Source organism: Gorilla gorilla, chromosome 23 (genome assembly GCF_029281585.2).
Source record: "Gorilla gorilla gorilla isolate KB3781 chromosome 23, NHGRI_mGorGor1-v2.1_pri, whole genome shotgun sequence".
Lineage (NCBI taxonomy): Eukaryota > Metazoa > Chordata > Mammalia > Primates > Hominidae > Gorilla > Gorilla gorilla.
This window is the reverse complement of record NC_086018.1, coordinates 34222674-34237788: the sequence shown is the minus strand read 5'-3', so window position 1 is coordinate 34237788 and position 15115 is coordinate 34222674. Positions and strand designations below refer to the sequence as shown.

Below are 15115 nucleotides of genomic sequence, written 5' to 3'. Positions count from 1 at the left end.
CAAAGTCATAAGAAGGATACAATGGGCTGGGCGCGGTGGCTCACACCTGTAATCCCAGCACTTTGGGAGGCCAAGGCAGGTGGATCACTTGAGGTCAGGAGTTCAAGACCAGCCTGGCCAAAATGGTGAAACCCCATCTCTACTAAAAATACAAAAAATTAGCTGGGTGTAGTGGCGGGCACCTGTAATCCCAGCTACTCGGAGGCTGAGGTGGGAGGATGGCTTGATTGTGTCACTTGAAGTAGCTATGATTGTGCCACTGCTCTCCAGCCTGGGCTACAGAGCAGGACTCTGTATCAAAAACATAACAGAAAACATAACCTCAGAAGCATTACAATAAATATGCAATAAGCATCCACCCAGCATGTGTGGGGGACTGTGCTGATGCTGATGGCATGTGTGGGAATAAGGCAGGCATCTGAGGAATGTGGGGGAACGGAAGGACGGGGAGTAATCTGGAGAGCCCCACGGTCAGTCAGTGGCAGGTCTTTCTTGAGCTCAGAAAGGTTAGGTAACTAGTTCAGATCAGACGGTAAAACAGGGGCAGAGCCTGGATTTGCACCCAGGCTTGAGTCTGACTTCTCTCCCCCACCTGCTGTGCCCTTAAACTGCAGAGATCGGGGGGGAGGGGGCAAGCGGCTCAGATGGGTTCAAAAAACTCCCCAGGCTCAACTCTGGTTCTGACTGCCTGAGACATGGGCAGCTGACACAGCAGACCTTGAATCCTGAGGATGTGAGGCAGCTGGGTTGGATGAGAGGGACCTGGATGTCTGGTCTGCGGCTGCTCCTCTAAGTGCAGCAGCAAGGAGGCTGGGCCTGGACTGCAGGTGGTGCTGGGGAGCAGCGTGTTTGCTGTGCTTGGTCATGAGCTGCTGGGAAGTTGTGACTTTCACTTTCCCTTTCGAATTCCAGGGTATATCTGGGAGGCAGGAGGACGTGTCTGGTTATTACACAGATGCACAGCTGGACGTGGGATCCACACAGCTCAGAACAGTTGGATCTTGCTCAGTCTCTGTCAGAGGAAGATCCCTTGGTAAGTTGGGGATGGTGTGATCTCCCCCCATGTCCTTATTCTCACAATAGCTCTATGAGGGAAGGATCATTCAGCTTTTGTAGATAAGCTCGGAGAGGTTAGGTAGCTGGTTCAGATCAGACAGGAAAGCAGTGGCAGAGCCGGGATTTGCACCCAGGCTTGAGTCTGATTGCTCCCTCCCTCCTGCTGGGCCGGTAAACTGTAGAGAGAGGTGGGGAAACAGCTCAGATGGGTTCACAAAGCTCCCCGGGCTCAGCTCTGGTTCTGACACCCTCAGACACGGCCAGCTGACCCCAGAAGAAAGGTCGGTGTTGGGGGTGCCCATCTCTTTGGGAAATTTGAAGGAATCAAAGAAGGTGGAGGAGGGGAGGTGACCTGGAGCCTGGCATGTCCTTGTGGCCGGGCCACACCCAGGCTGGCCAGAGGATGCTGCTGCTGAAGCCCAATGGGAACAACAGATTTCTTTTGAGACACAAAGAACTCAGAGATTGTCTCACTCACCCTGAGTCTGAGCACCTACTTGTGCCAGGCCCTGTGGGGAAACTGAGGCCCTGGGAGGGGAATGACTTGCCAGGGTCCCGTGTCAGGAGGCTGAGCAGGCAGATCATAGGACTTCACATCTCTGGCCCTCACCTCTGTCCCTCTGTTCAGACCTCTGGGGTGATGGAGAAGAAACAGGCTGTGCTGTGTCCCTAATGGGAAACATGGCTGAGACAGGGGAGTGAGAAGGTCGCATTGCAGAATGTGGCATGATGCCAGCTTTGCAATCATGAGATTCAAAAGCCACACTGTGGAATTGTGAGTATAACTACAGGAGTGAGAGCTTAGGTCTCTGTGTTTGTAGAAGCAGAATCAAACCTGGACACTGTTGGATTATTAAAATCACCTGTTTTTCTTCAATAGCAGAGTCACAAGGGCAGATGTTGGCCTCCCCTCTGCCCTCCAAGAGCTGTGTGACTCTGGGCAAGTCACCTCCCCTCCCAGCCTAAGATTTTTCCCCTCTAAAAAACCTGATAGAGCTGACGAAAGTCCATGAAATCAGGGGGGTAATTTCTGTGAAATCTGAGTCATGGTCTTATTTGTTCTTCACCAAAAAGAGATGCTCATCAAGATAGAAAGAAAAATTAAATTCAATTCCTCAACTGAAAGTGAAACTGAAGCTGGGCCGTGTCATCCAGAGGCTGGTTGCTTTTAGTTCAAGTAATGCCTCCTGCACCTGGGATTTCAGCCAGGCTGTGCCAGGGAGGGTGGAGGGCATCCGGGTCAGTCGTAGGGGATGCAGCTGGGAACACAACAGGGTCCCCATTGAATGTTCAGAGTCTAAAGGGGAGACAGAGGCCCAAAGAGCCACATACAGGTAGAGCTCCCTCTGGAAAGCAGAGTGCTCAGGGAGCCTGGGGAGGGTTGGGGGCCGCCGCATGGACCAGGCAGCTTTGGGTGGGTCTCTGAGGACAGGTGACTTGCACATGGTGGGGACAGTGGGGGGGACATTCCAGGGTGAGGGAGCAGCTGAGTGAAGGCCTGAGGCTGGGGATGGGAGTGGGAGGAGTAGATGGGCTCCAGGAGGCACCGAAGCAGGGCGTCAGTGGGTGCCTGGACCTAAGATGACTGTGGTGGCAGGGAGCGGTGAGGAAGGTGGGGGCCAGAGCATCAGAGGGCCTGTGTGCCCTGCTATGGGGTTTGAACTTGACCGTGGCTTTTCACTGAAGATTCCTCAGAAGGGTGCAGTGCCACGGCTGAGGCCTGTAATTCAGTGCTGTGGGAGGCAGAGGCGGGAGGATTACATGATGCTAGGAGCTCAAGACAGCTTGGGCAACACAGGAGATGCTGTCTCTCTGAAATGAAAAATCAACAAATTAGTCCTGCATGGTGGTGTGTGCCTGTAGTCCCAGCTACTTGGAAGGCTGAGGCAGGAGGATCACTTGAGCCCAGGGGCTCTAGGCTATAGCAAGCTATGATAGCCCCAAAGCACTCCAGACTGGGTGACAGAGCAAGACAGTTTCTCAAAAATAAAATGAAAATGACGATTTCTCAGGAAATCATTTCGACTCCTCTTTCCCTGCCCAAGGAGGATGCCCCACAACCACTTGGAGGGAGATGCTTTGCTGAGAGTCCCTGTCCTCTGCATCTGGAGAGCTTGGCTCAGAGCTGAGGTGGGAGGGAGGGCTCCTCTTCCAGGTCGCTCAGTTGGACACCGGAATTGACCAACATGCAGGCTCACCCATGGAGTACACACTGTGTCCTAGTCAAGCCTGAGGGGCAGTATCCAGCCTCAACCCCCAGCAGAGGCTCCAGACAAAGGTGGGAGCCAGGCCAACAATGACCCAGGAGGATGGGATCCTGGATGCAGCTCCTCACAAGTATTGGGCATGTCCGAGGCCCCAGCTCTCTCTGCCCTCCTGCTCCTCTTCTCCCTCCTGGTCCTCCTGGTTCTCATGGCTCATGAGATAGTGTTGAGACAGCTCCCCTGGCCTAGGGTGTCACAGAGTGAACAAAGCAGGAAGAAGGGGAAGAGAAGCCCCCCTCCCGTCACCCCGTCCCTTACAGCAAGAAGTGTCCAGAAGCCCCTCTGCATACTCCTCTGGTGAACTGCTGCCCAGGACTGGGTCCCCCTTTTACTCTTGCTGCGTAGGGGCCCCAGAAGACAGATATCTGGATGCCTCGACCCTGAAACAGAGGTGGGAAGTGGAAAGAGGGAGGCGAGTGGCTTTTGAGGACGGGGCTTTTGTATAAGAGCTGGAGGATGGAACCCCATCAGGGGGCCCGGGAACCACTGAGCTGTTAAAATAAAGTCTGCAAACAAAGACCAGCTGCTGGAAGCGGGTGTGCGGGGGAGTGCGCAGGGACACATGGTGAGAAAAGAACAATGGCAATGCTTGGAGCCGCCCCTAACTGGGATGGGCCTGAATCGGTATTATCATTATTACTTATAGTGTCATTATTAGTCATTTTCGTCTTGTTTGTACACTCCCTCTATCTCTCCTCTCCACCTTTTTCCTAATATTGTATCACCAGTTTTATGTCCTCCATTAGCAACTTTGTAGCTGTAAACAATTTACTTACAACTTTCTTTCTTATACTCTCAGTTTTACCTAGTATTTCTTGACTCCCCTCTTTAAAAGATGACAATATTAATCCTCCTTCTCCTTCGTTCAGTGCTTCACATCCCAACTGCTACCTTTGTGCTTTAAATTTTGTACTAATCGGTAACAAGTATATTTAGTTCTCATATTTATATGCTCTGTTCTGTTCTCAAAGTTAAAAATCAAACAAGAGTGTTTACATTTTGTGGTGTTTTAAATACTATTTACTGTGGAGCTGAGTTGTGCACCATGTTTGCACCTGTTTTGTGGCACAGCTTTAGTTTTTCCTGATGTTTCTAATTGCCTTTGTTTCTTTTTCTCCCTTGTACTGCTTGCCTTCATCATTTCCTCAGTTTCTCTCAAACTGTGAATCCTTTGAGGTATTCTATTGAGTCCCCTTTTCTCACAGAACCATTCCCTTTTTATTCCATCCTGGACTGGTCGTTTTGTAGACCTACTGCATGTCCCACTGTGATCCTCAGATTCCCTTCTCTCTGGGTTGATTTTCCTGTTTTCTGGATCCCATGTCTTTTTCTTTCTTGGTTATCCCCACCTGCCCTCCATGGATGCACAACACACACACACACACACACACACACACACACACACACACACACCCTTTCTTCCTCCCGGTGGCTTATTCTCAAGTAGCTTTCTTAGAACACCCTGTGACCCTGTGCCTGGTAACTTTTCTATTCCCCATATAGCTCCTTTTCTTCTGTCATCTTTTTGGTTTATTTTCTGGAGGATTTCCGTGACTTTCTTTCACATGGTCTCTCTAGACTTGTTTATTTGATCATCACCTTTTAGTTTCCAGAAAATCTTTTTTTTTGTTTGTTTCATTGATTTTTCTTCTTTTCTGTATATCTTGTTTTAAGTTTATGAATAAAATATTTTTTAATCTCCCTGAGGACATGGGTTTGAGATTTAAAAAATTACTTGTTTGTTCTGGACTCCTTTTGTATTTGGTCATCTTGGTCTATTTCCCCACTTTCACCTTTCTCCAATTTCTGATCCTAGATCTATTCATATTGAACAGGGTAGGGGGCAGGTCTACTGGCAGTCTTCCCTGTAGGGTGATTGAATGGGAACCCACTGAAGTGTCAGAATACAAAGATATTATTTCTGGGGCATATTGCTTCAGTCATGAACTCTCTGATTTTTTTCACTGGTGTAGACTCAAGGCTGGCATGAATCCCATATGGCACGTGGGCCTGGTGAACTCCTCCCCTCTCTGAGGCTCTGCCTAGTAGACCACTCTGCCTGGCTGGATGCCCTCTCGGCGTTGCTGTGGTTCACAGCTCCCTTCACCCCTCTTTATTCAGTTATCATTTCTTCAGCCCGTTCTGTTTTCCAACATCTCTTGGCGTCTCTGATCTCCTGTTGCCCTCATTTAAATTTTCATTGGCAGCAGAGGGTGCAGAGGCAGTGCGTGAGTTCTTGAGTCCATCTGTCTGGGTGGGAACCCAGTCTTTACCACGTAGTAGATTCTGAGCTTGGGCAAGTCACTGAACATCTGTTTCAGTTTTCTTACCTGAAAATGGAAATACCAATGGTACACACTTCCTAGGTTCTTGGAAGAGTTCTGTGAGTTACTATTTATAACATCTTAGAGCAGTTAGTGGTGCAAAATCCACCAATGTTTGCCCACATGAACATTAAGTGCCATTATACCTGTAAGTGCCTTGACTATGGCTGTAGTTTGATCTCAGGAGGGGAGGTTGATAAATGCTCTTCTGTCTTCTTAAAACAGTGCCTAAAGATGATTAATATGATTAACATTTGCTATTCTCCCTCACCTCCCAAGGTAAGATAATCAGGAGCAGAATGTGAAGAACTTTCCTCTATATAAAGATCAGCATTTATTCAGGCCGGGTGTGGTGGCTCATGTTTGTAATCCAGAACTTTAGAGGGCAGGGCGGGAGGATCCCCTAAAGCCAGGATTTTGCCACCAGCCTGGGCTGCATACTAGGAGTGAGACCTTGTCTCAAGGAATAATGTTTTGTTTTGTTTTGTTTTGTTTTCCTGAAGAAAAGACTACTGAGAGCCAGTAAGACTGAAAGAATGGACATCTTCATATCCTGTTAGTTTGAGTGTGAATTGGTACAGTTTTCATACAGAGTGGCTCTAGGTATAAAAACTTTTGAGATGTTAATAGCTTTTGACCTAGTCATTCTACTCTTACAAATATCTTAAGGAAATAATCTCAAATGTGAGCAGTTTTATGTGAGGGAGGATATTCTTTGTAGCATAATTTATATGAAGAATTAGAAACACCCTAAGGTCCATCAGCTAGGGGAGGACAGCAGAGGGGACGGGGAAGCACCAGGAGGGCTCGGCAGCCACAGCAGGGGCTGGGCCGGCATCTAGCAGGATCCAGGTCTTTGTGGGACAAAGCATCTTAGAGAAGCAATGGGGACACAGGCTGTCCACTGCAGCACCAGTGAGTTCACCAAGATGAAGAGTTGAGCACAGAGTGTGAGACATGGATTTGCAATAAGGATTCATTTACCATGAGCGTGTATACATGACTCAATATCGTATATTTAAGGGAGTAGAGCACAGTCATTGAAGACATGGGATTGAAGCAGAAGTCCTGGCTCTAGCACTGTTGTGAAAACACCCGTAAGTTCCCTAACTTTTGTGGATTCCTCTGTGTTCAAATGGAAAAGTGGTACCCATCTCCTGTCCTGTGTGTGATCATCGAATGAGACACATGTCAGAGGCCGTGCACATCACAGACACACAATACACACTGGCTATCATCAACTAGTTATCACACATGTTCCCAGGCCCAGGTCATTGTCAGAATGTTCCCTCCCATCTCTATTCCTGTGTATAGACTCTGTAGTTTCTGTAATGATCAGATGGCTGCCCCTCCTCTGATTATCTTCTCCTCATACCCCTACAGGACAAGAGGACCCTGCCTTGGTGTGAGAGTGAGGGAAGAGGAAGCTGGAACGTGGTGAGTTTCTGTAAATACTAGCTGGCAGGGCCCCAGGAGATAGAGAAACACTCCGGAAATTTGCTGCTACCACAGAGGGATCTGCAAAGACCCAGCCCCTCCAGCCTCCCTCTGTACACAGGAGGCTCACATTCGATCCCACAATTTGTTTTCTCCTTCTCAAGGGTTAAGGAAAACCTTCCAGTCTGGACAGTGACTGGAGAGCTCCAAGGAAAGCCCCTCGGTAACCCAGCCGCTGGCACCATGAACCCAGGTAGGCTCGCTTCCTCTTTCCTGGCTAGTTCCTACTCGCACCTAGAACGGAGGGTGGCACCTCCACAGCTGAGTGAGCCCCAGAGGAACCCAGATGGAGAAGGAGGCCGATGAATCTGCCCAGAGCTCAAGAGAAGTCACGTGGAGTCCCCTGACTCAGGGGTCTGTGGGGTCATCTGCATCCTGACCTCTCCTCAGGGTGACACGGCCCAGGTGCCCACTTCCTCCCTACCCTGGCACCCAGCAGATGACTCAAGTGGGGCAGGACAGCCATGAGGAAGTGGAACGAGCAGGGGAGGGGAGTGTGGGAAGAGCAGGGTCCAGGAGGAGGGGAGGGGTGGGAGACGAGGTTGACCTGCAGCCCTGATCTCTTATCTACCGCTCTTCTCCCTGCTGACCCTGGGTTTTTTCCAGCACAGGCCGGTCCCCTCCCTCCAGCTTTTGCCCTGCACCAGCCCCTCTGTTCTGAGTGGCCCTATGGGAATGTATCATGCTTGACCCAGCTTCCAACTTAAATGGACCCCGGTCTGGCCTTTTCCACGTCCCTTCTGTGTGACCTGGAGATCCTTACCTCCCCTCTCGTGTACCATGAGAATAATATTTCCCCATGTTGTCATGAAGATCAAATATTATAAGGGTACCTGGCCTGGCCAAAGCCTGCCACACAGTAGGGCCTCCCTAAGAATTAATTTGCATCCCGTCTATCTTCTCTATCTATCCCCTGTTGATTCCAGGTGGAAGCCACCCAGTCCCCTCATCTGTGTTAGGGCACCCGCCCTGCACTGCCCATCACAAGCACCTGCTGACCAGGGATGACTGCCTCAGGCAGGGCCTCATTCCCATGATCTCAGATACCCCTTGTCAAAGACAAATCTGAGGCACAGTAACATTTATTTGAATAAGAAGGAATTCATGAATTGAGAAAACCAAACTGGAAGAGGCTTCATGTTATGATGAAAAAGTGTCAGAGACAAGTATTTATCGAGTAAATATGAAACTGCAATAAGGACATTATTTGATTGGTTGCAGTTACAAAACTGCCTGTTTTGATTTACCTTTTTGGAAAATTCCTGGTCACATTGGTGCTGGTGGGTTTAGGAAGATCTCCGAATCCAGGAGAGACCAGACCTTAGCCTTGTCCAGGTTTTTGACTCCATTAAGAGAAAAAATTTGAGTCAAAGAAAAAGCAAATCAGCTGCAAGGCAGAAGCACAGGCTCAGGGATGGAAGTGCAGGTGGACTCAGAAGAGCCAGTTGGGCCCAGTGGGGTTTGGGGTTTCTGTCTTTGATGGTTTATTAAATTAAGGGGTTGGAGTCTTGGGAGGACTCTCTTGCTGGCTTGCGGCGGCTGCCTTTGCGCTGTGTGCTTACCTGGCCTTATTGTTTCTCTTTCTCTTCTTACAATAGGACACTAGCCCTCTAATAGGATTAGAGCCCTACCCTTGTGATCTCATTCAGTCTTAATTGCTTTCTTAAAGGCGCAATCTTCAAATATGGTCACTCGAGTTTAGGGCTTCAGCATATGAATTTTGGGGGCCCACAATCCCTGTATAGCACTGATGACTCCATCAAACATGTCCCACATCACAGTTGTCCAGGAAAAATTAACATGTAACCACCTAATATGCAATGGCTGTTATGCTCCCCTACACTATCCTCCAACCTTATCCTTTCATCTTTCCAACTAGAGAGCAGTATCTTTATTGAGGATTACCTTAAGTATTTCCAGGACCAAGTGAGCAGAGAGAATCTGCTACAACTGCTGACTGACGATGAAGCCTGGAATGGATTCGTGGCTGCTGCTGAACTGCCCAGGTAAGCTCCATGGGGTTAACTCCATGGGGCGCCCCAGCAATGCCACTCCGATCTCCCCTGGGCTGGTTTTCCCGGACAGGCACACCTCCTCCAGGCAGCCCCCTCTGCTGGGCTTGAGGATGACCTTCTCGGCATTCCAGGAGGAATATTTCCTCCATGTCCTTCGCTGGCAGTGAGTAGCCTCAGGCTGAGGGGATAGGAAGCCCACAAGGACAGGGTCATTTCTGCCATCTGCTGGTGATGGGAACTTTGCCAGTTACTTTCTCACTTTCAGCCTTTCTTCATCAATGGAGTTTTATTGTGAGAAAAACGAGATCGTGCATGTAAAGTGCTTAGCATAATGACTGACACATAGTAGGTGCACAGTTAACATTAACATCTTACAAGCTTGGTGGAAAGAGACCAGGGTTAAGGATCTTCTTCTTGAAGATGGGAGCCCAGCAGGACTTCCTTTGGGACAAGTCAGAAAAATCCTGACCTAACCAATATGTGTTCCTGGGGATGCTGGCTGGGGCCTTTTTTCTCATCTGAGGAATTCCACAAACACGGCAGGACCCTTCTGCTGGTCCAGGATGCTGAGAGGCTGGAGTGGGATCGGACAGCACTGGGTCTCTTCCTGGTTCTGTCTGTGCCTAGTTCCTGGGCTCTGGGCTTATGTCATGGAGACTGGGAACTGTCATCAGTCCAATAGGAATAGCAACTCAATGTCATAGGAGTGTGGTGAAGGCCTTAGAGTCAACTCCAGGTCAAAGGTGGGGAACCAAGGACTAAGATCCTGCCCAAAGGCCCAGAGAGACCAGGACCAGTGTCAGAGCCTGGAGTCAGGATGGAGCAAGAGTCAGCCTTGGTTGTAGGTCAAGCAGGAAGGCTGGGGCACCAGGGCTGGGACTAGGTTATGGAAAGAGAGGCACCAAGGGCTTGAAACTTAAAGAGGTCATGAACTTGCAGAGGACATGTGAGTGGGAGAGGGATATTTCTTCCCTGTCTGGATGATCCCAACACTCATGGGCATATAGGGTCATGGTTGCCTGTGTCTCTCACCCCACGCCTTGGAACTGGCGAGTTCTGGGCTACCCTTTGAGACCTTCTTCTCTTCCACACAGAGAAGCCCCTGACATTGACAAGCAGTATGTCTTAGTGACCATTTTCATAGTAGAATGAGTTGCTGCCAATTTGTGCAATTTCAGGGGTACTGAGCAGACTCACAACGTCCCAACCGAGGAGGAAAACACTTCCTCTACCATCTCGTCCAAATTCAGGTTTTTCCAGCATTAGCAATTTATATAGGTGGTTCTGAAAGTGTCTTGAGTCTTCTAGTGGTTCCATAAAATTGCACATGGCCTTGGTGTGCACACAGGTGAAGCTGTCACTGCTAAGGCATCAGTTAGGCTGGTGACACCTGCGAGTGAGACCTGGAAGGTTGGGGGTGCAGGTGGTAGGTCAGGAGGCAGTAAGGTGGCTGGAGCGTCCATGTGGAGCCAGAATGAATAGCCAGATCTCCCACTCCAGTCAGCTGGGGCAGTGGCCGCACCCAGTAGCCTTCAGCCAGGTGAAAGGGCATGAGGCATTGGAAGGGAGCAGATGCCAGGCAAAGTGATCTCCTGTCTTTCTGAGGTTTTGTTTTTGTTTGAATTCAAAGTACTCAGAGATAGCCAGACTGCAATGTCTGAGGGAACCCTTACCTTTGACACCACCTGCAAATCTATGGGGATTCCTAAAATCATCCTTAGATTTTATAATTCACTAGAAGGACTCACGTAACTCACTGAAAACTGCTATTGCACGATTGTGGTTTATCACAGGGAAAGAACACAGATTAAATTCAGCCTAAGGAAGAGACACACAGGGCAGAGTCTGGGAGGATTTGAGGTGTGAATCTGCATTGTCCTCAGGACGCTGTGTTCTCTTGTGTGAATGTGGGACAAAACACACCGTATGTTGCCAACCAGGGAAGCTCACCCAGTTAAGAAAAAATTCCTGTGAATCAAATTACGTCAGGAAGGAAGTCTTTATTTCAGGATTGTTGTTACAGGGGAGGGAGACTGAGCCCAGTTCTGAATACAGTAAAGACAGAGGGGGAGTCACAGCCAACCCCAGGGTGGGGGCGGGAGATGGAACAGGACTGACAGGAGACGCCAGAGTGGGGGGTTCCTGCTAAACTGGCCTAACAGGATTCTGGCTAAAGGCAGGTCAGACCCTCAGCCACCAGTGGTGGGGGTGAGGAGCATGATCAGATAGCAAAGGGTGCTCAGACAGCAAGTGGGGAGGACCCTCCCTAAACTGATTTGGGGAGATTCTTGCTGAGCCGAGGTGGTGCAAGTCCAGAAAGCAGTGGGTGAGTGTGGAAGGCCAAGGTCGGCGCCTAGTGGAGAAGAAGCTCTGAAGAGCCCAGCTGGAGTTGGTCAAGGAGAAAGTCTTTCTCAACCCATGCCTTAGTGTCCAGAATATCTGCTGGGGCTGGATCACAAGCTGCTCTCATGGCTAGAGTCTCCAGCCCATCCCTGAGATCTCACACCTTTAGTCCCCAAGTCCTCTGGAAGTCAGGAAAGACACCAAATAGCCCCAAACCCTATCATCCATCACATTGCTATACTGTCCCGTGGCCAAATCACCAGGCAAAGAAAGATGTTCCTACCAGGCAGGACATTCCAGGGGCCTGGAGATCACTTCCCAGGAGCTGAGGACAAAGGGAAGGCCTCTCTTTGGGTAAAGTTCACGCTTCACTTTCCTGCCATCCTGGGAATAAGGTCTCTTTGTCTCACTCTCACTGCTCTTTGTTCATCTGCAGAGTTTTCCCTCTCCAAACACTTTGGCACTCACGGTGTTGACCTGTCCTTGAGTGAGGAGGCATGTTTACCAAACACCTACCATGAAAGAGCATCTGAGATGCCTTTAAGATATTTATTTCCATATGGAATAAGTACTGAGGAATATCTATGATAAACAAAATGTGTTTGAGTTTGAAAGAAAATTCTTTCCATTTGTAAAATTTGTTTCTATATGATTGATAGTGAAAGCTCTGCAATTTACACAGGATAGAGATCGCATGGAGCTCATTTCACAGATAGGGAAACTGCATTTCTTAATCCTTTAACCTTTCCTTGTGCAGGGATGAGGCAGATGAGCTCCGTAAAGCTCTGAACAAGCTTGCAAGTCACATGGTCATGAAGGACAAAAACTGCCACGATAAAGACCAGCAGCACAGGCAGTGGTTTTTGAAAGAGTTTCCTCGGTTGAAAAGGGAGCTTGAGGATCACATAAGGAAGCTCCGTGCCCTTGCAGAGGAGGTTGAGCAGGTCCACAGAGGCACCACCATCGCCAATGTGGTGTCCAACTCTGTTGGCACTACCTCTGGCATCCTGACCCTCCTCGGCCTGGGTCTGGCACCCTTCACAGAAGGAATCAGTTTTGTGCTCTTGGACACTGGCATGGGTCTGGGAGCAGCAGCTGCTGTGGCTGGGATTACCAGCAGTGTGGTAGAACTAGTAAACAAATTGCGGGCACGAGCCCAAGCCCGCAACTTGGACCAAAGCGGCACCAATGTAGCAAAGGTGATGAAGGAGTTTGTGGGTGGGAACACACCCAATGTTCTTACCTTAGTTGACAATTGGTACCAAGTCACACAAGGGATTGGGAGGGACATCCGTGCCATCAGACGAGCCAGAGCCAACCCTCAGTTAGGAGCGTATGCCCCACCCCCGCAGGTCATTGGGCGAATCTCAGCTGAAGGCGGTGAACAGGTTGAGAGGGTTGTTGAAAGCCCCACCCGGGCAATGAGCAGAGGAACGAAGATCGTGGGTGCAGCCACTGGAGGCATCTTGCTTCTGCTGGATGTGGTCAGCCTTGCATATGAGTCAAAGCACTTGCTTGAGGGGGCAAAGTCAGAGCCAGCTGAGGAGCTGAAGAAGCGGGCTGAGGAGCTGGAGGGGAAGCTCAACTTTCTCACCAAGATCCATGAGATGCTGCAGCCAGGCCAAGACCAATGACCCCAGAGCAATGCAGCCACCAGGGCAGAAATGCCGGGCACAGGCCAGGACAAAATGCAGACTTTTTTTTTTTTTTTTTGAGATGGAGTCTCGCTCTATCACCCAGGATGGAGTGCAGTGGCTCAATCTCGGCTGACTGCAAGCTCCGCCTCCTGGGTTCACACCATTCTCCTGCCTCAGTCTCCCGAGTAGCTGGGACTACAGGCACCTGCCACCACGCCCGGTTAATTTTTTGTATTTTCATTGGAGACGGGGTTTCACTGTGTTAGCCACGATGGTCTCCATCTCCTGACCTCGTGATCTGCCCACCTCGGCCTCCCAAAGTGCTGGGATTACAGGCGTGAGCCACTGCGCCTGGCCAAAATGCAGACATTTTATTAGGGGGATAAGGAGGGCGAGGTAAAGTTTATGGAACTGAGTGTTAGTGACTTTGGCATTTGTGTAGCTGAGCACAGCAAGGGAGGGGTTAATGCAGATGGCAAGTGCACCAAGGAGAAGGCAGGAACACTGGAGCCTGCAATAAGGGAGAAGAGGGGACTGGAGAGTGTGAGGAATGGGAAGAAGTAGTTTACTTTGGACTAAAGAATATATTGGGGGAAGAATAGAGGGGGAGCTTGCAGGAACCAGCAATGAGAAGGCCAGGAAAAGAAAGAGCTGAAAATGGAGAAAACCAGAGTTAGAGCTGTTGGATACAGGAGAAGAAACAGCAGCTCCACTACCGACCCGCCCCCAGGTTTGATGTCCTTCCAAGAATGAAGTCTTTCCCTGTTGATGGTCTCTCACTCTGTCTTTCCAGCATCCACTCTCCCTTGTCCTTCTAGGGGTGTATCACAGTCAGCCAGTGGCTTCTTGATGATGGTGGTTGGGGTGGTTGTCATGTGACGGGTCCCCTCCAGGTTACTAAAGGGTGCATGTCCCCTGCTTGAACACTGAAGGGCAGGTGGTGGGCCATGGCCATGGTCCCCAGCTGAGGAGCAGGTGTCCCTGAGAACCCAAACTTCCCAGAGAGTATCTGAGAACCAACCAATGAAAACAGTCCCATCGCTCTTACCCGGTAAGTAAACCCTCACTCAGAAAATTAGCATGAAAGCAGTTTAGCACTGGGAGGAAGCGCAGATCTCTAGAGCTGTACTGCCGCCACCCAGGATTGACCTGTGTGTAAGTCCCAATAAACTCACCTACTCACCAAGCTGGACTTGTTCGAGTCATTCTTTGGTCTCATAGCTCCTTCCAAGCTTTGGGGGCTATCAGTCTCAAGTTTTTCTCGTAATGGTGGTGATGGTGGTTGTGATGGCAGCAGAGTGGTGGGGGCCTTGGCAAGTGGCCGGTGCTCTTCCAGACCAGGGGACACCGATGGACCGATGAAGTTCCAGGGGAACTTGAAGTGCTGTGTTGGAAAGAGGTTAATTTTAGAAGAAACGAAAAATGAGAGGAGTTGCCAGGAACAGGTCAAGGAAGCTTGAGGTGTGTCCAGGAGTTCAACCCTGCTTGTGGTCATGAGACTTCACCTCTCTGAGCCTCAGTTTCCTCATCAGCTGTAGAAGGGGGCTGGAAAAGGTGATATCTCAGGTCCACCTTGCTCTCCCCATCTTGTGTTCTGGAGACTTGAGTCAATCAGCACTGACTGATGGCTGTGACTTTGTGGTGCCGATGGAGGCTCCCCTGGGCTCTGGGTGCCTGACTTACCTTCCTCATGATCCTCAGGGAGCGAAGTTTCAAGGCCCCTTCTGCTCACTCACTGGACTCTCACTTTCCCAGCTGGTCATTTCCCTGAGACCTCAAAACCCCAAGCCCACTGGGGTACTTGGGGAAAGCTGGTACATGTCTGGCTCTGGCTGAGCACAGGTGTGGTTTCTATCTGTGAGTCAGAGCCCGGGATTGACACGGGACAGTCGAGGCTAACTAGTGTCAGAGGGGCCTGTGTGCAGATTGGGAGAGGATCAGCGAAAAATAGAGGGACAAAGAGAGACATCCAGACAGTA

General features: G+C 49.9%; 1 protein-coding gene across 3 annotated transcripts; it reads left to right on the top strand.

Annotated features, from left to right (window-relative positions):
- The first annotated feature begins 823 nt into the window (after positions 1 to 823).
- On the top strand, positions 824 to 14322 carry APOL2 (apolipoprotein L2). Of its 3 annotated transcripts, none has more exons than XM_019018523.3 (6): positions 944 to 1033; positions 6668 to 6741; positions 7028 to 7081; positions 7246 to 7334; positions 9021 to 9147; positions 12257 to 14322. In XM_019018523.3, the coding sequence occupies exons 4-6, from the start codon at positions 7325 to 7327 to the stop codon at positions 13131 to 13133; spliced, it is 1014 nt and encodes a 337-aa protein (XP_018874068.1). In that variant the 5' UTR covers positions 944 to 1033; positions 6668 to 6741; positions 7028 to 7081; positions 7246 to 7324; the 3' UTR covers positions 13134 to 14322. The 3 variants fall into 3 exon arrangements, with proteins under 3 accessions (XP_018874067.1, XP_018874068.1, XP_004063452.1); XM_004063404.4 differs by lacking the exon at positions 6668 to 6741 and adding an exon at positions 3280 to 3404 and having other exon boundaries at positions 956 to 1033; XM_019018522.3 differs by lacking the exon at positions 6668 to 6741 and having other exon boundaries at positions 824 to 1033.
- The last annotated feature ends 793 nt before the right edge of the window (positions 14323 to 15115 follow it).

What these genes read in the sequence shown, in the direction of transcription:
- APOL2 (XM_004063404.4), top strand. Translation starts at nt 956, where the DNA reads ATGCACAGCTGGACGTGGGATCCACACAGCTCAGAACAGTTGGATCTT. An exon ending in CGCTGGCACCATGAACCCAG is followed by an intron (nt 7,335 to 9,020) that starts GTAGGCTCGCTT and finishes CTTTCCAACTAG; the next exon opens with AGAGCAGTATCTTTATTGAG. An exon ending in GCTGCTGCTGAACTGCCCAG is followed by an intron (nt 9,148 to 12,256) that starts GTAAGCTCCATG and finishes TTCCTTGTGCAG; the next exon opens with GGATGAGGCAGATGAGCTCC.